We start from the raw sequence: 23,953 nt of genomic DNA on the forward strand, positions 1-23,953 counted from the left end.
AAAGGATACAGAATATCTCAGAACCTCTAAAATCTATATCGAAACTCTCATCAGAGATATACCTACTTCACAATCAATTTCCGAGTGGTGGTCACTTTTTAAATCCAAAGTTAAGGTATTCACCCAAAAATATAGTCACCGAAGAAATTTGAACAAGCATTCAGCCCTTAAAAATTTGCAACAACAACAGCAATTGCATCATCCAGAATCTGAGGAATACCAGTCCCTAGAAGCCACCATACGCTCACACCTAGAGCACTCTGCAAGAGGAGCACTAATAAGAGCACGACGCAAACATATTAACTTCGCAGATGCCCCTACAAAGTATTTCTTTTCACTAGAAAAACGCCAACAAGAGTGCACCACTATATCTGCTATTAAAACAGATAATGGAAACATCATAGAAAATCATGACGAAATCCTCTTATATACCTTGCAGTACTACAAAAATTTGTACCAAGCCAACCCAACATCTATGGAGGCCACGAATAAAATTCTCTCCGATGTGAAAAGACTCTCACCAACAACAAGGAGTAACACAGAACTCCCTATCACGTTACACGATCTGAAAACTGCCTGCACCTCCTTACCTAAAGATAAATCTCCTGGCATAGACGGGCTCACCACTGAATTTTATCAGTCCTTCTGGGAACAGCTTGGACCTATCCTCTACAGAGTATTTGTCGAAGCGAATACCAATGGCTTTCCACTCAATATGACAACATCAGTTATCAAACTCATTCCAAAGAAAGGAGACGCGACGAAACTAGGAAACTGGAGACCCATCTCTATCACAAACACCGACTGCAAAATTATATCCAAAGCCATTGCCAACAAACTTAAACCCGCTCTGAGCGAAATAATAAATAGGCATCAGAGCTATTCCATCCCTGGAAGATCTATCCACGAAAACTTACATCTCATAAGGGATCTCATAAGCATAGCGAACAACAACAGTGAAACAATGGGTCTTGTAACACTAGACCAAGAAAAAGCTTTCGACCGCGTTGAACACCTTTACCTCTTCAACTGCTTGAAAGCATTTGGCTTTGGCTCAGGCATCATTCACTCTATTAAAATGTTGTATGCCAAGGCACAGTTTTGCATGAAAATAAACAACAGGCTTACCATAACTGCACCATACAGCAGAGGTATTAAACAAGGCTGTCCACTCTCCGGTCCTCTTTACACAATTGCCATCGAACCCTTTCTGTGTAGACTCAGCATGCTGCTCAAAGCATGCTGCCCTAAACTTCCCTACCAAACCATAACCCTGACAGCATATGCTGATGATGTTACAATCATAGCCCGCAAAGAAGAGGACTTTCATAACATACAAATGGCATACCAACAATATCAGGCAGCCTCAGGAGCCAAACTAAACACACATAAAACCATAGGACTGTGGTGTGGCAAATGGAAAAACCGAACCGATTCCCCAATGTCTGGTACCTGGTCCACAGAGGGAAACAAATACCTGGGGATTTACCTAGGAAACACACCCTCTTATGTGGATAAGAACTGGGAAACACTAAACAAGCGTTTCAAGCAACTTCTAGGAAAGTGGGCAGCAATACGAGCCTCTGCCTCCACAAGAGGGAGAACAATAATCGTTAACCAAATAGCCACCAGTGTCCTTTGGCATACACTAAAGATCCTTACGCCACCAGTTCAATTCATCAAACAAATAAAGTCAACCATATATCGATTCATATGGAATAAAACAAACTGGCTTTCCTACTCCCAGCTATGTACTTCTCTCAAAGATGGAGGACAAAAGTTGGTCTCCATTGACAACAGGATAACAACGTTCCGCGCTCGATTTCTCATAAATGCCCTACAACAGGAAATATCACACAAGTGCACCACTGAGTATATTTTCACTTCTGCCACTAGAGGTCTCTCTCTCTCCACCACCTTAAGAATGACAACAGCTCAAGTGCCTGTAAATTTAACAAACTTCTACAAAGACGCCCTTCGACGATGGAAGAAGCTAAACCTCCAGCACACAGTGAAGACAGCATCCCTACCTGAAATCCTCATGGAACCCATCTTTCACAACACGATGGTAAGAAGCCCGATCACTCAGAAAGAATTTTTCTTTCCTCCATGGAGCTGGCGAAACGTGAGGATCTTGGGTGACATTCTTTCTCCAAGCCTCACCTGGCGCTTTCCAAATTCGCTCGAAAACCTGGAATATGGGAATGAGTCTGAGCAGATAGACACCGTAAAGGCCGCTTTTCAAGCCGCTATGCCTGATAGCATAACAGAAGTGGGGCTTATTCCTCCAAACTCAGAATTTTTGGCGCCTATCTTTCTGATAAAAACCAATAACTCATGGGAGAAACTTACACCCAGCAACGCCAACAAGATCTACAGCACCCTAACACAACAGTCAAACCAAAGCACTTTGATGGAAAATCCTGCATCATCTGATCAAACACTATTTCAATGGGATCTACCATATCGCACAAGAGCCATCAAACCTGACGCAGATATTCAGTGGAGAATGTGACATAATATATTACCTACTCCTACTATATTACGAAAATTTAACTCAAACGTCTCAGATAACTGCCTCTTCTGCTACCAATTAGGAACGGTCCGGCATGTCTACTTGGAATGCCCAGTCAACACTAAATTAATCAGTTTGACTCGGGAAACGGCAGCTCTTACCTGTGGTAATCTTCATACAGAAGAGGAATATTTCAATCTCGTCCATGTGGAGCCAAATAACCATTCATTCTGCAATTACCTTTTCATCACCGCAAAAGCGGTAATATACAACTTCTACCTCAGACATACAAGACCAGACAGCACAGCAACTTCACAGAGAGAGGCAACTGACCAACTCACTGCAGCCTTCCAACAAAAGGTGAGATGTCGGATCCTACACGAACATCACCACCATAGGCAAAACAACACCTTAGATCTTTTCCACCAAGAATGGAATCCACGGAATCAACTCCTGGCTGAGCAGGGCGACTGCATTATAATCCACTTTCCAGCATAGAAGTGACACCTTTACCCCCCCCCCCCAAAAAAAAAGAAAGGGGGAAGAAAGAAGGATTGTTGTGCTTAACAGTGCGAAAGTTAATCAGCTGGCACTCTCATGTTAATAGATAATATTGTGCAAGAGTAACTTCTATGTTCTTATGTTAAAACAAGATCTTATGTTATCATGTTAAAATAACTCTTAATGGTTTTAATTTATTTAAAAAAAAAAAAAAAAAATGTAATTAGCCTTATAAGTGACTTCGATGTAACATACCTCAACAAGAGTATGAGCATGTAACCTCTCTGTCTGACTGCAGAGAAAACCAAAAACCGGTTAATCCTGTATATAAGATTGTTATGTTTACAATAAAAAAAAAAAAAAAAAAAAAAAAAAAAATAATTAAATGCAGATATCTGGATGATCCTGGAAAAGACAGACAACACGGCGAACTATATCCTTCAAACGAAGAAAGAAAACCTCATTTCCAAATTTCATAGACTAAAAGATCGACAAAACCAACGGACATATTCAAATTTCTGCACAGTGAACAATAACAATCAACCAGAAGCAAGAAACAACAGGAGCCACCAATCGCCTGCAGGTAACAGTAACGTAGTTAACCTATCCAACCACAATTTAAACAAAAGATGAACTCTCAGTACTTAACAAAGGTCTAAATTTTGCTGTAGCACCCAGATCGATAAACAAACTGGAATTTATTTGTAATATTGAAAGAGGATTAAGATTCATCCCAAATAACATAGCGGACAAAATATGTTTAGAAACCGGCAACATTTTAAATCATAACAAAACAATAACAAGCAACTTAACGAAACACGAATTAACAGTAATGAAATCATTAAAATCAAATCCAAAGATCGTAATAACTAGAGCCAATAAAGGAAGTGCCACCATTATTTTAAACCAAACCACTTATTTAGAAAAAATGAATCTGCTAGGTTCATACAATAATACATACCAACTCGTTAACTACAACCTAACCAATAGAATAAAAAAGAAAACAGAGAAACTACTTAAATTAATTACCACATGGCCCAAAGATATGCTCAAAAAACTATTTCTGCACTATGCTCGTTCCCCAAGAATTTACAGGCTACCAAAAATACACAGACAAAACACACCACTCCAGCTGATAGTCAAAGGGATAGATAGCCAGAATTATCACTTAGCCAAGAAATTAGTGGCAACACTCAAGGAGTTGGTAGGTCATTCCCTCTCCTGTATCAGAAACACACAACACTTCATAAACATTATCAAAGACATTACATTAGAAAAAGATGATTTATTAGTCAGTTTTGGCGTCTCTGCCCTCTTTATGAATGTCCCAATCAATGACACAATCCTTCTTTTACAGAACAAATTCCCTCCAGATATCACGGTGCTCTTTGCGTATGTATTACATTCTGGTTATTTTGCATGGCAAAATGCTTTCTATCTACAAAAAGAAGGCACAGCCATGGGCTTGCCATTATCCCCCCCCCCAATTGCTAACTTTTATATGGAACATTTTGAGCAACATGCTTTAGATTCATCTCCTTTAAAACCCAAAGTCTTTTCTGAGATACGTTGACAATGTTTTTGCGATCTGGTCCCATGGCCGCCAGACACTAGACACGTTCCTTAGCCACCTAAACAAACAACACAAATGCATAGTTCACAATTGAGATTGAAAAACAGAACAAACTTCCATTTCTAGATACACTTGTCACACGTCTTCCTTCTGGCAATCTTTCCTTCACTGTTTACCAGAAACCGACACATACTGGCCAATAAACTCCTACCACCAACAACACAAAAACTAGGTGTCATTAATACTCTAAAAAACAGGGCTCTGAAGATCTGCTCCAGTGAACAGGCACTGAAAGACGAATTTAAAGTTATCAGCAATACTTTTCAAAAAATGGTTAGACCCAAAACACTTAACAAAATTCTCTACAAGACCTCAATAAAAAACAAAGACAAACCAGACTACAATAAAACTATAACCATTCCTTACATTAAAGGGACATCAGATAAAATAAACAGAATACTACAAAAATACCTCAAAGCCACCTTTAAACCTCCTGCAAAATTAAAAAGCTTACTCAACTCATCCAAAGACCCACTCCCTCCACTGGCCCACCCTGGAGTATACCGTATTTATTGCACCTGTAACATATCATATATAGGGGAAACAGGACACACAATTCCTATCAGACAAAAAGAACATAAACGACACATTAAATATAACAATTATTATGCAGCTGGCCTTTCTGATCATGCCCTGAACACTTTACATAGAATTGACTGGAAAAGCACTAGTTGTCTACATCACACCAAAACACGGTATGAACACAAATTTAAGGAAGCCTGTGAGATTATTATCAACCACCCCAATCTGAACAATAATGATGGTCTAAAAATCTCAAACATATAGAAGGCACGTATTCAACCCACAGAACCTTCCTCTCTAAGAGTAACTATAAACAGGACTGTAGATAATCCAGGATCCTAAATCAAAAATAACAATTGCAATGCTAAAAATAGGACATCGTTGTTACTGAAAGAAAACTATCTATAAGAAAGAATACTTATTCATGTTATCATAAAAAGAATTTAGCTTGATGTAGTTTCTAAATAATTAATTTTTTTTTTTTACTAGAGGTGATGCCAGTAAAATAACCTGTGATCAAATCATTGTTTCCCTAGCTTACTGTATGTAACTCAGCTTGTCCTATATATTTGTATATGCTCCAGACGATGATCTTAATATGAAGATCAAAACGTCGGGAAATTAAAAGAGTTATTTATAACGTGGTTGTAAAGTCCATAATTTCTAAACTGAATGCTGATCACCGTGCAACACTAAAAGAAAGGCTCATAAAAATATAACAGGTGATTGGAAAGCATTGCCTGAAAGTGCAGTGAGTGCAGAGACAGTGTATGTATTTAAGTCTAGGTATGATAAGCTGGACTTCACCTATGTACACATGAACTTCACCTAATGAAGAATAAAGAAATCAGATAGATAATATTCTTGCCAGCAGAAGGCAGAGGAGTGCTATCCTAGCAGCAAAAACACTACTTGATAAAGACTGTGGGACAGATAATGAATTATTATTATTATTTGAAACCTCCAGGGAGTTCAAGGACTCATCGAGGGAGAGCATCTGCTCTACAACTCTGTCTCCACTACTCAATCCACCAACTGACTGCAACTACACCAACGACATCTACTGTCAACCACCATCACCACTAGTATTTCCACAAACACTCACAAACATCCATGCCCACCGTGGGATTTGAGCCTGCCATGGACATAATAATAATAATAATAATTATTATTATTACCCAAGACTCCATGGAGTCAAACACTCATCTAGGAGGTCTTTTTATCATCATACTGTGCTTTAAATGCACTCAAATTCTCTGCAGAAACACACTCTCAGGCAAGGCATTCCAATCATTCACAACTCTGCATGAAAAAAACCTGCTTCTCACACCCACTTTATACAGTTTACAGGGATGACCTCTGGTTCTCCCCTGATCTCCCATTATTTTCTGTAGAATCTCTCCACAATTGATCCTATAACAACCCCTTAATAACTTGTAGGTCTCTATCATATCTCCCCTCTTCATCCTGTCCACCAGACTTTGCAAATTGCATCTTCTCAATCTTTCCTCAAACTCGACATTCCAGAGGTTAGAAACTACGTTAGTCAGTCACCTCTGGACCCTTTCCAACATCTCTTCATCCATCTGAAAACCAGGTGACCAAATCTGAGCACAATAGTCCATGTGTGGCCTAATCAAAGCTTTATACAATGGAACAAGAATCTCCCTACTTCTACAAGTCAGTGTCCTTCACATCATTCCCAGAAGCCTTTGTGTTGTCTTCACAATTTTAGCTATGTGTTCCCTAAATTTCAGATCCTTATCCACTATCACCCCAGATCTCTTATTTCTTCCACTTCCGACAATATATTCTCACCAAGCATAAATTCTGCATCCCATTTTTGTTTTCCAACTTTTAAAACCTTACATTTTGCAACATTGAACTCGCATCCCTATTCCCGTACCCAATCATTCAATTTATTCAAGTCTTCTTGTAAGGCCACAACATCTTCTCTACTCTTCATGGTTCATCCCAACTTTGCATCATCTGCAAACAACTAAATATCTCCATCTAAATCTTCACCAATCTTATTAATATACAAGTTAAACAGCAATGGCCCTAAAACAGACCCCTGAGGCACACCATTAGTAACTTTCTTTTCCTGGATATTGCTCACCTGATACACAACTTGTTGTTACCTATCAGATAGCCAGTCTCCAATCCAATACACCAATCTAATATCCAACCCCATCCACTCTAGTTTGACTATCAATTTATCATGTGGTAATCTATCAAAAGCCTTTACGAAATCTAAGTATATTACTGTGTATCCTTCTCCTCTGTCCGTGGAACCAGTCACCTTATTGTAATAAGTAAGTAGATTACTAAAACATGACCTCCCTTTAGTAAATCCATGCTGTCCATGAAAGATAATACCATTGTATTATCTTTCATTGCAAGATATTTAAGTTGCAGCACATGGGTCTGGATGTCAGATTGGTCAACTGGATTCAGGATTGGCTGTCTGAGAGGTATCAGAGAGAGTTGTGTATGGTGGAGCAGTTTCAAGGAGGCAGAGGGTTACAAGTGGGGTCCCAGAGGGCTCAGTACTAGGACCTATATTGTTTATCCTCTATATCAATGACATTGCAAGGGGATTTTCAGTTGTTTGCAGATGATGCGAAGCTGGGAAGGATTATTAGTAATTGTGCAGATGTGGTAGCCCTGCAAGAGGATTTGAATAAGCTAGATAGATGGGCAAATGAATGGGGGATATCAGTTTAATGCAGCAAAATGTAAGGTCTTGAGGTTTGGGAAACATCGATGGGATGCTGCATTCTCTATGGGAGGAATTATAGTAGAGGAAGTAGGGGAGACAAGAGATCTGGGGTTGATAATTGATAGAAACTTGAAATTTAGGGCACATATTGCAAAGGTGGTGAAGGTAACACAGAGGATTGCTGCAATTATGAGAAGGACACTGACCTGCAGAGATAAAAGGGTTATCATTCCGTTGTATAAGTCTCTGATCAGACCACACTTAGACTATAGTTCTCAGATTTGGTCCCCAGAATTTGAAGGGGATAAGTTAACTGTGGAAAGGATACAAAGATGGATGACAAAGATGGTTTCAGGACTGTACAAGGATAGTTATGAGGATCGGCTGAGGGAATGTGGACTGCAGAGTTTCGCGGATAGAAGAAGGAGAGGTGATATGATTGAGACTTTTAAACTGTTGAGAGGTGGTTACAGGGTTGACACTGGGGAGTTCTTTTGCTTGGTTGAACAGCGGGAAGGAGTGATGACAAGAGGCCATCCCTGGAAGTTACGAAAGGAAACTGTGAGCAACAGGGTAAGGAGTGGTTTCTTTGCGTGGAGGGTGGTTGAACCATGGAATGCATTGCCTGATGGAGTGGTGAGAGCGAAAACGGTCAATGAGTTTAAGGAGTGGTATGATAGACTTTGTGTTTCTTAAGGGAGACCTCCCCCTCGATGAATCTTGACAGACTTTATGTTCTTAGGAAGGACCTCCCAAGATGAATCTTTTGACTCCATGTAGGCCTGAATAATAATAATAATAATAATAAACCTGGATCCTAGTTCTCACAATCTTCTCCAACAACTTAACTACAACACCTGACACACAGATAGGCCTATAGTTTGCTGTTTGAGTTCTATCACCTCCTTTATGAAGTGGCACAATCTTGCCTCCTTCCACTGCTTAGGAACTTGACCAAGTGCAAGACTCATATTAAAAAAATATGTCAAGGTAGGTGTCAACTCCCTGGCACATTCCTTCAGAATATGCGGTGATATATTATCAAGTCCCACAGCCTTATTTACATCTAGTTTACTCAACTCCCCATACACCTCTTGCTCACTTACAGTCAGTCTCTCCTCCCCATCATCAACTGCTCTCGATCCCTCCATGAAGTCACATTCACAAGATTGAAAGATCTTTATGAACTGCTCATTAAGTATCTCCTCCACACATTCTGCAACAGCTGTCTTTATAATATTTTCTCCAAATAATGTCATCCTTCCATAATTATTCTTTTGGCTTCATTAGCCAACTGCTGTTCATATCTCTCTTTAGCTACCCTAACCAACACCCTCCTTGCTTGGTCTTTGTAGACCTCACGAAATTGGTTATTTCCACTTCTCTTAAGCTTCCTCAATAATGTCCTTTTTCTCTGTATCGCATGCTTAATCTCTTTATTTGTCCATTTCACACCTACCTTATTTAACCTTCTCACCCTTGCATTTAGACATTGCATCTACTAGATGGTTTTTGAAAATCTCCCAAGCTGCATTGATCTCTTTTCCAGCTAACTCCTCATTCCATGCTACACGTGCAAGCTGTCTCCTGAGCTTAATCGTCCCCCCCCCCCTTGTAGTTCCACATATACCCTTTTCTTACAGAGGTCCTCACACTGCTGGCAACCACCCAGGTAATCACCTCATATTCATTCTCATGAATTGGTGGGTGATTTGACACTTCATTTATAATTACATCCTCTGATGAGATGACCAAATCCAAGACCCTCAATCCTCGTGTGCCCTCTGTTACATAGTGTCTGAGGTAGTTATCCCTCAAAAACTCAAGAAACTCATTTTCGTTACTTCCAGTTGCTATTTCATCATTCCAGTCTATATTGCCATAATTAAAATCGCCCATAATGATCACTCTTTTCCTATTTGCTTGGCTAATTTGATTATACATTTCATAGTCACTACCATCCACATTTCCTGGTCTATAACAACATCCAACCAAGTGTTTCATTCCATTCACCTCTACCTTAATAACTGAAGTTAAACTGCAATTAAGGGCTAAGAAGAAACAAAAGGACAGTATCAGATTTGATTTAGATCCTGCAAATGAAGCATTTAAAGTAGAAGTCAGAAACAAATGTGGGAAGAGAATTAAAAGAACTGTGGGAAGAAACAAAATGTACAGTCACAGAAGCAGCAAAGAATACTCTTAATAAAACAAGAAAGAAAGATTCTGAATGGTTGTCAGAAGAAGCTATTCAAATAGCAGAGGAAAGGAAAAAAAAATAAACTTCAGAGAAACAAAGAAAGGGTTAGATAACTGAGTGCAAATTTGCAAAGACAGGCTAGGAAAGATAAGGAAAAACATCTAAACAAAAGGTGCAAGGAATTTGGAAAAAGCAATATTATGGGTAGAAAATAAATGTTTAGAAAAATAAATGATGTTACAGGGAAGTTTATCCCTATATTAGGAATTGTAAAAAGTAATTCAGGTAAATGTCTGATGGAAGATGAAGCAGTGAAAAAAAAAAAGATGGAAAAGTATGTAGAAAATTTGTACAAGAAAGATAATCTATTGAAGGAGAATTTGAAAGGAGAGAATTTGTTGAGGAACCCATGATAATGAAAAGTGAAGTGATATCAACAATGGAACGAGTGCTGAAAGGAAAAGCTCCTTTTCCTTTTCTTTGCACTTGTTCTTTTGGCACTTTTGGAATAGCTGATGTGTGTCAGTGTAATTATTGAGAGCAGCTGAGGATGAAGTAGTGAATATATTGACTAAAATTTGTCAGGAAGAAAATATACTGGCCTAGAGATTGAAAAACATCAGTATTCATCCCAATCCCAAAAAATCAAATGCCAGACATTGTGATAATTATAGAGCCATCGCTTTAATTTCACATGCAAGTAAAGTTATGTTGAAAGTGATCCAACAAAGGTTGGAGCCATATTTGAATAGAGAAATGCCACAAGAACAGATAGGCTTTAGGAGAGGGAGATACTAGAGACCAAGTAGCAAACATGAGATGGATTATGGAAAGAACAAGAGAATTTCAGAAGGAAGTATTCATTTGCTTTATTGATTATAAGAAAGCTTTTGATTGTGTGGATTACAACAGACTGTGGATTGTAATGAGATCAATGGGAATACCTGAATATCTAATTCTCTTGATAAGAGAGCTGGATGACAACCAAGAATCTTCAGCAAAAAAGTCTTTGGAGAAACAGATAGTGTTTGAGTGGAAAAAGGGGTGCGGGAGGGTTGCTTACTGTTGTCCTACTTTTTTAATATTAATAATGAATATGTTATGAGAATGGCTGATTTAGACAAAGATCTAGCTGGAATTAAGATTTGTGACAGGAAAATAAATAATTTAAGATATGCAGATGATACAACCCTCATAGCAGAAACTAAGGAAGATCTGGAGCAGTTGATTGTATTATTGGTTAAGACAGAAAGTAACAAAGCCGGCTTAAATAAGCATCAGCAAAACAAAAGTGATAGCTTCTGGCAATTTAAATGAATTTATAATAGAGAGAGATAAAATAGAAATCATTGAAAGTTATGATTTACTGGAGTCCAGAATCAGAAATGATGATAAATGTGAAGTGGAAGGCCACAGGTGTGGTGGATGGACAACATCAACTTGAACTTACAGTTACTGAAAGAAAGGATAAGAGGCCGAGTAGGATGGAAAGCCTTTGTTCACAAGATCACCAAGAGTTGAAAACAACTGGATGGCACATAACAACAATAAGCTGTGCATGTGAGAGTAGGATCTCCTGTGATGTGTCTCTTGACTCCAGGATGATCTTATGATGATGATGATAATAATAGGGTAGTCAGTACATCTTGTACCCTATTCATTTTTATCACTTAAGAGACTAGAATCCACTTTTAGTAATTCTCACACTCACTTGCCTCACAGGTGCTTGCACATACACTCAGTTACATCCTTCCTAATAGCTCTAGTTTTCCTTGCTTTGCACTTTAACTCTCTTGGTAAACAATGCATTCTCAAACCATCTAACTCTAAGTCCATTTAAGTGTATTCCATAAGAATTATAAATATAAGGCTGAAAAATTTGCTCTTACATCCATCAAAATCAATCTATAGGTCTACAAATCACACCATAACTTCTGTACATCCTATGCATTGACTCATTTGCAATCATGGCTGCCCTCCTCAGATCACTTCTATCAAACAGCTAATTCTTCCTTCCCCCCCCACTTCCTCTAATAACCCTTTCATATTTCATAATTTTGCTAATAGCTATCAACCTCGTGTATGCAACATTGAGCTCAATGCTACCTCATACACCTGAGTTTTTTCAATGGATGAAAAAACTCAGGTGTATGAGGAGGAGGTATCAGAGCTGTTGTACAAACTGAATGAAAATTCAGTTTATACAATAAATAGGGATATCATAACTGGTAATTAGTTTATGGAATTAACAACGCATATAAAGTATATTAATTAAAGGTAACTTTAATGAATAACTTCTATATTTCAGCGACGTCACGTTGCCATCTTCAGGAACATAAAGATATGGTATGTGCATGCAGGCACTAACAAAAGCAAATGAGGAAGAAAGCAAGAAACTAATATTGTTCCTACTAATATCTACCAAAGACCAACCACTTCCCCTAGACCTACCTGGTGTATACCAGGTCCCTTGCAGCTGCAAATTGTCCTACTTTGGCCAAACAGGCAGAACAACAAATATCAGGATTTCAGAACACAAAGACTACATCCGGTTTCACCAGTACAGCCGCTCTGGGCTGGCAGACCATGCCTTAGATACCCACCATAGAATTTGTTGGAAGAAAACAAAAATAATACACTGCAGCAAGTTTAAATATGAAAGATTATCCAAGGAATCATCAGCAGCTCTAAAAAACGTTCCTAACCTCAACAAATTTGGGTGCATGAAACTACTCCAAATTTGGGAGACTTACATTATGAGAACTTCAGCCCAACTGCCAAGACAACCAAATTAGCCCGCCAGAGGGCACATTAGGACTTTAGGAACAATATTAGTTTCTTGCTTTCTTCCTCATTTGCTTTTGTTAGTGCCTGCGTGCACATACCCATATCTTTATGTTCCTGAAGATGGCAACGTGACGTTGCTGAAATATAGAAGTTATTCATTAAAGTTACCTTTAATTAATATACTTTATATGCATTGTTAATTCCGTAAACTAATTACCAGTTATGTTTGACCAACGTATAAGCCTTGCTACTAGAAATAGGGATATCAGAACATATGCTAAAAGAGTGTTCAGATGAACTGACTATTCCTTTGACCAGGCTATATAATTTGAGCCTTGGAACAGGGAACATTCCATATTCCAGGGAACTCCCTTATGCAACTGGATTACCATATGTTCTGTCCTCAGGAATGGAAAGATTGAATGGTAATCCAGTTGCATAAGGGCCGGGCAAAGACTGATGTATCCAACTATTGACCAATCAGTATCTCGTGAGCGGTGGCAAAGATTTTGGAAAAGTTGGTTAGGGCTCGCATTCGGAAATGGGTTGACAGAGAATCCCTTACTTTGAAATGAACAGCATGGGTATACTAAGGGAAGATCATGTTTTAACAATTTGCTCACATTCTATAATAATGTTAACATTGAGCTAGACAAGGGGAATGGATACACCATGATGCTTTTGGATTTTGCATTTGACAGAATATAGTGTGGAAGAATCCCATATTCTGCAATCCTAAATTGCAGAATATAGGATTGGATTATAAAATATTAGTGTGGATATGAGGATGGCTGACTAACCGATATCAAAAAGTGGTATGTGAGTCTATAAGATGCATACCGCAAAGATCAGGCCTTGGCCCACTGTTATTCAATCTATATATAAATAACATGGGAGGATTTGACAGGCAACATGCAGCTATTTACTGATTATGCAAAGATAGGCAGGGTAATCTAGAATGCTGCCGATATGCAGTACTTGCAGAATAATTTGAAAGGCTGGAATGTGGGCAATGGAAAATGCATATCGGTTCAATGTCAGTAAATATAAAGTTATGCACATTGGAGTGATTAGATATCCAATGTCTTATTATAGTGATGGGATTATGCTAGAAGAAACTAATCAAGCTAGGGATCTTCAAGTGTCAGTAGATAGGAAGTTGAAGTTCAGGGGCCATGTAGCAAAGATTGTAAATACAACTCAGAAGATAACTGCAATGCTGAAGTGAACTTTGGCATGTACAGATAAGGATGTCGTTTTGCCACTTTACAAGGCCTTGATAAGATCTCTTGGACCACTGTGTGCAGGTCTGATTTCCTGTTTCCATTGTGATTCTGTTACAGTGAAGATAGCACAAAGGAGAGTTAAAAATGATATCAGAATTGTGAATACTGATTATGAAGATATATTGAGAATTTGTAGACTACAGACACTACCAAAAGGGGTGATATGATTGAGACATGGAGGGTGGGGAAAGGACGAGAGGGCACTCTTGGAAACTGAAAATGAATGCCACCAAGAAGAGCATGAGATCTAGATTTTTCTCTCATAAAATGGTGTGTGATTGGGATGGATTACCACTGGATGTTGTGTGTGCAAGCAATGTGAATGAATTCAAGACCAAGTATGACAAGTGGTGCATGTAGTATGTGGCCTCCTTCAATGAGTTCCTTACTCCCTGGTGGTCTCTCTTAATAATAATGATGATGATAATAATAATAATAATAGTAATATCTTGTCTTATACCATACTTTTCAAATCATTTGTTCCTGCCAAAACAATCAATTCTTCCACTTTACCTCATTGCATCCTGATAACCTCACTAATGCAATTAATTTTTGCACCAGGAAAGCAAAGTTTATCTTGCTTACAGAATTTCTTATGCTATATTATGCTATCATGTTCACTTCATTGATATTATTTGTAGGACTCCACAGAGTCTCAAGACTCATTGCATAAGGGCAAGCTCTCTACAAATCACAATATCTATATCTTAACATATTTAGTGATTGCATCCCTCTGGAGACAAAACTCCTCTGCAGTTAAAATTCCATTTAACCCCAGATCTGAAGAACATAAGTAGTTACCATTGTAATAAGTTGGCTCAGAGCCTTAGCTGCTTAGGCTATAATTACAATCATGCCAAATCAAGAAAGCATATTTTCTGAAATCTACAGTTGTATTTTTTTTTTATGATAATCCCACATATGAAAGGTCACAAGACCTATAACATTACAGTCCCTATATGGGAACGTGATTAAGGAGAAAAGTACTCCAAGGTTGGTCAGATCTGAGACGTAAAAAGTGCTATGAGTTGAGAGGAAGAGAAGTAATGTTTAGAATAGAAAAGAACACCAAGCTTTTCAGAGGCTAAGTAAGTAATATATTTGTGCTAGGATAAACTGAATGTGACAGTCAACCCAAGAAGAGAAAGTTGATCTTGAAAGAAAATCAAAACATTGTCAAAAATGAGAGGGAGTGAGGTAGGATTTTTACTGCAAGTAATTAGGCAGGCTTGAGATTTTTTTGGCATTGAAATTTACTAAATTGTCTTCGCCCCATTTCAGGATGTTGAGGAGGTCAGTTTTCAAGTCACTGGTTATGGAAGATCCCGAGGCATCTATCATTAGTGTACTATAGGATTTATTGAATGAGGAAGAGGAATAAAAAGTACTGTCATTGGCAAAGTTGTGAATAGGATTTGAAGTCAGAGAAAGGCAGTCAGTGATGTAAATGAGGAAGAGTTTGGGTACAGAACCTTGAGGCACTCCAGCAATGATGAGGAAATCTGATGAGAGGAAGCCATCTACCATGACACACAATGAACAACCAGTTAGAAAGCTGGCAGTCTAATCACAGAGTATAAAAGAGAGGCCATAAGATGGCAGCTTGTTCAGGTGACCATGCTAGACATGATCAAATGCTTTTGAAATATCAAGAGCAATATCATTAGTTTCTCCAAATCTTTCCATAGCTTGAGTCCAAAGGTGGGTGAGATTAGCTAGGAGCATTGGCGCACCCAGGGAGGAGGCCAAGGGGCATTGCCCCTCCCCAAAGAAAAAGGAAAAAAAGACTAGAAAAATTTCCAAAAATCTTTTCCTAATTAAAATTCGTTTTTTTTTTAAATTTATGTTGTGTCATGTCTTCTATTTCTATACTACTTATGAATTAGCGGTCACATAATGTGGGAATACCCTCTGGCTCTCGGGAATCACGGCCGTTGCGAACGCAAGGTGAATGAAGTAGTGCTCAGGCGATACTTTGTTTACCTAGACGGGCCAGAGATCACGGGTATCATGTATTGGCGATCACTGCAGATGCTCAGTCATAGGGCGTATGCAATACGTAGTGTGTATTCTCAAATAGTCTACTCAACTCGTTCCCCCCCCCTCCAAGATTAAATCCTGAGTGTGCCACTGGCTAGGAGGTCAGTTGTAGAACAAGAATGGCAGAATCCATATTGGTGATCACTACTTAAGTGTTGAGTCTTCAAGTAATGAAGAAGATGGCTGTTGATAACCTTTTCCAAAAGTACTGAAGTGCTCTCACTTCAGTACTTTTAAAAGTACTGAAGTGAGAGCAGTCCACACAGTTAGCCTAGTAGCTGTGCGCTTTGCAACCATATACCTGGGGAAGGAGTATCCTAGGTTCGATTCCCGTCGGTGACGTGAGGAGCTGAAGGATCTTCCTCAGCCATAGCCAAGTTAGCCAGTCTTGGGCGTGGACAGTGGGGTTTTTTCCCCAGTTTATCCTGGGGGTTTCATCCCAAAAAGCTGGCAAACCAGCCTTGAGAACTAAACACTACAGACATAGGATATACCAGAGCATAGGACTGACTACCTTATCCTGTGAACGGTTTGAGGTCCAATGATTAATAAACCCTCTTTCGGTAAAAGGAAGATGATAATGATGAGAAGTGAGAATAATGGGTCAATAGTTAGTTAGATGGCTGAATTTGTCTCACTTTTTGGGTACAGGCTGGATGTAGGCTTGCTTCCATGCTGTTGGATAGATGCCAGTAGAATATGATAGTTTATATAGGTGATACAAGATGGATGGATGGATGTCAATTTTGGAGTACAAGTCTTGAGCACAACTGGAGAAATACCATCTAGATCAAGATTAATGAGCATTTTTCTGATGGCTGTTTGGCAGAAGTTCAGAGGAGGCATGCAGTGGGAAGTTTATGGAAGTACAGGAGGTGATTTTGCTTTGGTTGTCCAGGCAGGAGTTGGAGGGAAAAAACTGATGTCAAGAAGTCTGCCTTTTCCTAGGGTGAGGTTACCATATTGCCATCAGGATGCAAAACAGGTGGCAACAGGGAAGGGTCTTGGCAAGGCTTGACTGCCAGTTGAGAAGGAAGAAAGTTTATTGCATTTCATTCTTATGAAGTCTGCTTCAGAAACTGCTTTAGAATTGATAACTTTTTGACATGTTTCTTGCAGTTGTGTAAGCTGAATGAGAAACTGTAGTTTTTAATTTAAGCTGCATTTGAACATAAGCTTCATTTTTATCATGGATAGCAGAGGCACTTTTTTTTTCTTTTTGAGAACCAGTTTGGATACAGGTCATGGGGTTTACAGTGGAGTGGGAAATGAAGGCTCTCATTCCAGAAAGGATTATTTCAGTTATTAGTTCAGTACAGGTGTTTGGATCGGGAGAGAGCAAAAGCACTAATTTCATGTATAATAAAATTGGCTTAATCCTTTATCCAAGTATGAGCAAACAAAGTTTGCGCCTGAAAGTATCTTCAGGACTGGGTAAGGTGGTACAACACCAGGGCAACTCGTTGCAAAGGTGGGGCAAGCTACCAACACTCCTATCTCAGTATCTCCTATAATGCAAAACACATCTCCTTGCGTATATGTCTAATGTTATGCATTAAGGGAAGGGCCACTACCCAGACTAGTTTCGACCTTTATTGAGCTCTCTTCAGTGGGAGCCAGGCCCAAGTGGAGATACCAGGCAGAAGCATTAGCAGGTCATCTCTACCTATAGGAATTGCCAAATGGTGTGCCACCCTTTTTTAATAAATTACTCTGGATTTAGAGAAAGATGTTGAAAGTTTATTTTTCACTTGGTTAGAGTATAATAAAATTGGCTTAATCCTTTATGTTTTATTATACACTAACCAAGTGAAAAATAAACTTTCAACATCTTTCTCTAAATCCAGAGTAATTTATTAAAAAAGGGTGGCACACCATTTGGCAATTCCTATAGGTAGAGATGATCTGCTAATGCTTCTGCCTGGTATCTCCACTTGGGCCTGGCTTCCACTGAAGAGACCTCAATAAAGGTCGAAACTAGTCTGGGTAGTGGCCCTTCCCTTAATGCATAACATTAGGCATATCTGCAAGGAGATGTGTTTTGCATTATAGGAGATACTGAGATAGGAGTGTTGGTAGCTTGCCCCACCTTTGCAATGAGTTACCCTGGTGTTGTACCACCTTACCCCAGTCCTGAAGATACTTTCAGGCGCAAACTTTGTTTGCTCACACTTGGATAAAGGATTAAGCCAATTTTATTATACTCTAACCAAGTGAAAAATAAACTTTCAATAAACTTCCAACTAATTTGATGATGGAAAAGCAGCATAAAAATTCCAGAGGTCATCCTAGTTGGCACAATTATAGTGTCAAAGGGTATGAGACTGGTTGGAAGGAAGACGAACTGTAGAGAAGGAGACTTGAATAAGATTGTGGTCAGGATTGCCAAGGGGAAAGCAGACATCCACAGTGTATTTGGAGGGAATTCTGGTTAAGAAAAGGTCAAGAATGTTGAGGATTGGCTGGTATTCTGGTTGGTAGATTGACTGTGTGTTAGGTCATAACTGATAGCAAATGATTCAGCTTCTCTTCCAGCTTGATCTATCAAGTTGGAGTAGGGTAGGGTTTAGTTTGTGTTATGGATGTTAAAGTCTCCAAGGAGGACAATCTCACAGTTTGGGTAATTAGTTTGTAAAATCAATTTTTTGTGATAGATAGTCAAAAAAGAGCAGCAGGAGTATCAGTTAGGAGAACAGTAAAGGAAGCAAATGAAGGCTGTAAAGTGAGGTAAGGAAATGTTGAGCCAGAGCAGATGCATTACCTTCAGGGACAGCCTGCAGAAAACTGTTTTACTGTCATACCCTCAAATGGAGCAGAAGCTGGCTCCCTAGTTGAATAATGATAATGGTGTAATGAATATGCCCAAAAAACCCATCACCCAAACTGCATGTGAGAAGAAAGGGCAAACAGAAACCGGAGACCCTACTCTGAGGATGAAATATGACAGAAGCCACTTCACACCTCCAAATTGCAGAGTGGTGGTGTTTCACTGGGCGATGAATACCACCTACTTACCTACTTAGATGTCTAGTTGGCCTTTCATCACAACTAGAGAAGATATGCATTTAAAGTGGCAATACTCAATATTCCAATATTCAATATTCCTGAAATAATCTTAGTCTCTTTGGATTCTCCCCCCTCCCATCATGCAGATCTGTACAGAGATCACCTAGATATATAATTACATAAATTTCTGTATAATAATATAAATACTGTATAACATAATGCTAGAGTTAGTCATATCACCAGACATAGAAGTCATAATATTCTTGATAACTAAAATCTATACATAAATACTACTTAATTTTTGTATGTCATCTGGTATCATATAAAATTCTACCTTGAATAAAAGTGTCCTTTGCTTCCATAACAACTGTAATAGCACTGTCATTTGTAATATTTCCTTCAAGCATGATAACACTACTATAGTTTACAATATCTTTGAGCTCATCAACAGCTGAAATGAAAAAAAAAAGTATATATATTAGATCCAAGATGTGATTTTTTTTAACTGAAAAATAATTTCTTTCTATTGAAAGAAAAATTACAGAGTGCAAGTTTTTCAGATCAACTACAGACTTAAATAATTGAACAAAGTATTAATTACCAATCAACAAATTAAGTTTAATTTTTTTTAATGAAATTAATTAGATGAGATTCTAATGTATTTCAAGGTGATGAATCTGAAAAAAAAACTATTGTATATGTTGCTGTGAAAGACCGAAATTAGAGAATGTCGACACATACCAAATACATCGGTGAAAGACCGGCGTATTTGGTTATATTATTATACATTCGAACCATCGCCGGTATATGTTGACAAGCACAGATAAGCTCTGGTGGGGGGCAAAACGACAAGCCGAGAACCTAACCTACCACGCCTTCATATCAAGCCCTGACTGAACAACACAAGTTTATTTCTATAAAAAGAGCGGCCGCGAAAGAGAATCTTCTACTGCAAGCAACGAAAATGTTATGAACCTCAAAAAAGAAAATTTCCTCCTGCTCAAATTGGTGATACCGTACGAATACAAGTCCCTGATGTCGACCGTGGTCGTACAGATGCCCGAAATGTGTTGCGGTTGTTGTTGGAATAGAAGACTCCGACTTTTATAAATTAGCAAACAAAAATGGTACCCTCAAGCAGCTTTATACCCGTAATCAGTTCGTAATTTGTAAAGAAAAGTTACTTTCCATAGATGAGATTTCTTCTCAATAAATGTCGCTGAGAGAAGCAGTTGCAACTAATTCGAGACTTGGAGGACAAGGCTATACACGCTGTAATTGCAAAAAGAAGTGTTCCACGACTAAATGCAGTTGTAAAAGCAAAACTTTCTCCTATTTTGACATATATCATATATTAAAAAGTTGCATTTTTGTCTTAATGTAATAAAAATATTTTTATTCAACATTCACCATCAGTGCATGCCGAATGTTGACATTTGTCGGTGTAAGTGAGAAATAATGATATTTAGCAAATATTTCGTACATACACCAAGCGACTATGTGAATGCTGACATTCACTGGAGAATATCGACATTTGTCAGATATCGGCCTTTCACAGTAACATATACACTTTTTTTTTTTTTTTTTGCTTTCTATAGATAATTATGATATTAGTTAGTTCTTCTTAGCTAAAAGTTACAGATATTATTAAGATTTGGCTGATGGAGGAAAACATAGTCACAGGGATAGTGCTTAAGGAGTGCAATACAGTACATGCTCATATTGTATTTTCAGAGAGACAAAGGGAACTGGATGGGAGAGGGATTTTGCTAATGATAGCAGAAGAATTGATGAAGAATAGGAGTTCATCAGGAGGACAGGGATACAGAAATAGTGAAGCTGAGGCTGTCTGGTGGAGGAATATTTATTTATGAGAATATTAATAATTACCTGAGAATGTCATGCAATTTAGAAGACTGGGTTTGAGAGTGCTGGATATTGTGATAGCATCAGATAACCTGACAGTAACCCAGGCAGACACAATGCCTGCAGCTGTGGAAAGTCATCATATGGTTGACCAAATGCACAAAAAATTCACTTTTCACAGAATTTTCACTTAAGAGGCATATGTAAATTACAAAGTGGTGATTATGTCAAACTGAGGAGCCAGCTTGGAGCAGTTACCACAGTATAAGAATTTGGAGGAGAAAATGGTAGCAATGTATAGGAGATGATAAAGGGGGAAAGAGGGTATTTAAAGAAAGCAATAACAGAGTGAATACTTAGAGCCAAAAGGTAAATCAATTAAATGGATGAGCAGCAGCATTAAGCAGGAATTACAGAAAGAGAAAAAGTTGTGGAGGGTATATGAAGAGAAAGGAAACATGATGAGCAAGCTCATGAGCAGTACAAAAACACAGGCAAGAAGGATGACATAGTATGGAAGTAAAAATTAGATTATGAAAAGAAATTAGCCAAGTAGACAAAAGGAAATCCCAAAGATTTCTTTCCCTGTGTGGCAAGTAAAAGGAAGAATGACTATGGAAGGATAACTTTAATGAGAGCTGGTAACAGAATCAGATGAAATAGTTGTGTTATTAATCTCCAAGTAAGTTCACTCTCCTTCCAAGGAGGCCATTTTGTCCTTTTTCCCACCCTCCATAATATGAAAAATTATGGAATGCCAGATATGGCATACTGACGTGAGAATAGAAGCAGATGAATTGGAGATGCTTACAATATTATTATTATTATTAAGAGAGATCCTCCAGGGAGACAGAGACTCATCAAGGGATGCAACAAATCCTTTCCAATGTGATTAATGTATACACTGAATAACAATGGTTCAAGGACTGATCCTTGCAGCACACCAGTGGTTATTTTAAATCTTGAAGACTCACATATTCCATATACCACTTTTTCATATCTGTCAGTCAGTCATCTTCTTATCCATGCTAATATTTTATAATACAAACCCACATTCTCCAATTTATGCAACAGTCTTCCATGCTGTATTCTGTCAAAAGCCTTAGCAAAATCTATCATGGTGTATCCTATCCATTTCCCTTGTCTAACTCAACAGTAATATTATTACAGAATGTGAGCAAGATGCTAAAACACAGTAGCAAAGTAGAGATTCTTGGTCAACTCATTTCTGAATGCAAACCCTACCCAACTTTTCCAAAATCTTCACGATCACTCCAGAGTGGTGGTGAAGATTATACTAATATTATAGTATAATATTATAATTAGTATTAATATTAATAGTATTAGCATTAATTAGTATTAATATTATTAATATAATTATATAATATAATATTATTAATATTATAATAATTATACTAATAAGTCGATAGTTGGACATCAGTCTTTGCACCACCCTTGTGCGATGGCATTACCATACATCTTTTCCACTCCTGTGGAATCTTCCCTGTTCTAAGACTCAAATTATATAGCCTGATTAAAGGAATAGCCAGTTCAGCTGAACACTTATTTAGCATCTGTGGTGATATCTCATCAACCCCTATTGCCAGGTTCTTATGCAGTTTGTGAAACATCTCTAGTACCTCCTCCTCATACAACCGAGTTTCTTTATCTAGTGGGAAGGTAGCAGTGACCTCAATGCTGCATACACCGCATTGATAGCTTTTGGCAAAAATGGGCACTCACTAGTGAACAATCTCTTCTACATTTAAGTGCCTCCATAGCACAGTTGGAAAATGACGATACATTGCACCTTTTGATTGGAAAAGGCCTAAATTCAATTCTTGTCATGATGAGAAGAATCGTTATATGGGTTTTTTCAATTGAAGGGGAGTTAGTTGATCTCATATGGAGGTAGCAGGGTCTTTTCTCCCAGAAACTTGGGTTTTTCATCCTGCATACAGACAAATCAGCCTCAGAACACATGCAATTTACAAACAAAAAACATTGGTGGTGGGCAGTAGATGGCATAAGTGTAGATGATGATGGTAGTGACAGTTTCACTGTAGTTGGTGAATTAAGTGGTGGAGATGAAGAATTGTAGAGTAGGTGTCCTCCCTCAATGAGTCTTTAAGACTCCTTGGAGGTGTCACATGAAAAAAAAAAAATAATAATAATCTGCAGTCACCTGTATGTCATCTGCATTCAGTAACTTATTCTTTCCTAAGCATTCTTTTTTTTACTTGCAACATAATATAATTCTTTTGGGTTGTCTTTTTCTTGCAGAGCCAGTTTGTTTTTTTACTCAGACTTGCTTTCCATACAACAGTTGTAACTCTTGTGGCCTACTCTTCATAATTTTCATAACAGACATCATTCTTATGCACATGGTCCTCCTCTCACATCTTTTTTCTTATGAATCACTCACTTAATAAGATTACACATCCGTTTTACTCCTATTTTCTATATATTCTTAGAACTCTAGAGACACATTCTGATATTGCATAATTTAAGTATTTTTTTTTAAACACTTCCCATGCACTGTCAATATCCTTCTCATCCAATAACTGATTCCATGACAGAGACTCCTGCATACCCTGTAGTTGGTCATAATTTCCTGCTTTGCAGTTCAGCATGTAACTTTTTCTGAATGGAATATTTATAAACTTAGCCACTTCAGATGTGAATATTGCATGATCACTGTCACCAGTGGAGGCAGAATAGTTACATCTTTAACTGCAATCCCCTCTGAAACAATAATCAGATCTAATGCTCTTTGACCTCAAGTTCCTTCTGTCACATGCTGCTTGAGGAGGTTCTCTCACAGCAGCTCAATACATTTGGTTTTTCATTCTTCTCATGAGATTTCATTGCTACG

The 23,953-nt window shown here is 38.2% G+C and overlaps 1 protein-coding gene across 1 annotated transcript in view; it reads right to left on the bottom strand.

Moving 5' to 3' along the window:
- The window catches only part of LOC150098547 (uncharacterized), a 257,681-nt gene that overhangs the window by 30,115 nt on the left and 203,613 nt on the right, over positions 1 to 23,953 (bottom strand). The window contains exon 6 of the mRNA XM_090405369.1: positions 19,547 to 19,663. Coding sequence (XP_090261495.1) covers positions 19,547 to 19,663 — 117 coding nt within the window. The remainder of the gene's footprint in view (positions 1 to 19,546; positions 19,664 to 23,953) is intronic.

Source organism: Typopeltis vanoorti, chromosome 15, assembly GCF_054136105.1.
Source record: "Typopeltis vanoorti isolate ZY-2024b chromosome 15, IOZ_Tvanoo_1.0, whole genome shotgun sequence".
Taxonomy (NCBI): domain Eukaryota; kingdom Metazoa; phylum Arthropoda; class Arachnida; order Uropygi; family Thelyphonidae; genus Typopeltis; species Typopeltis vanoorti.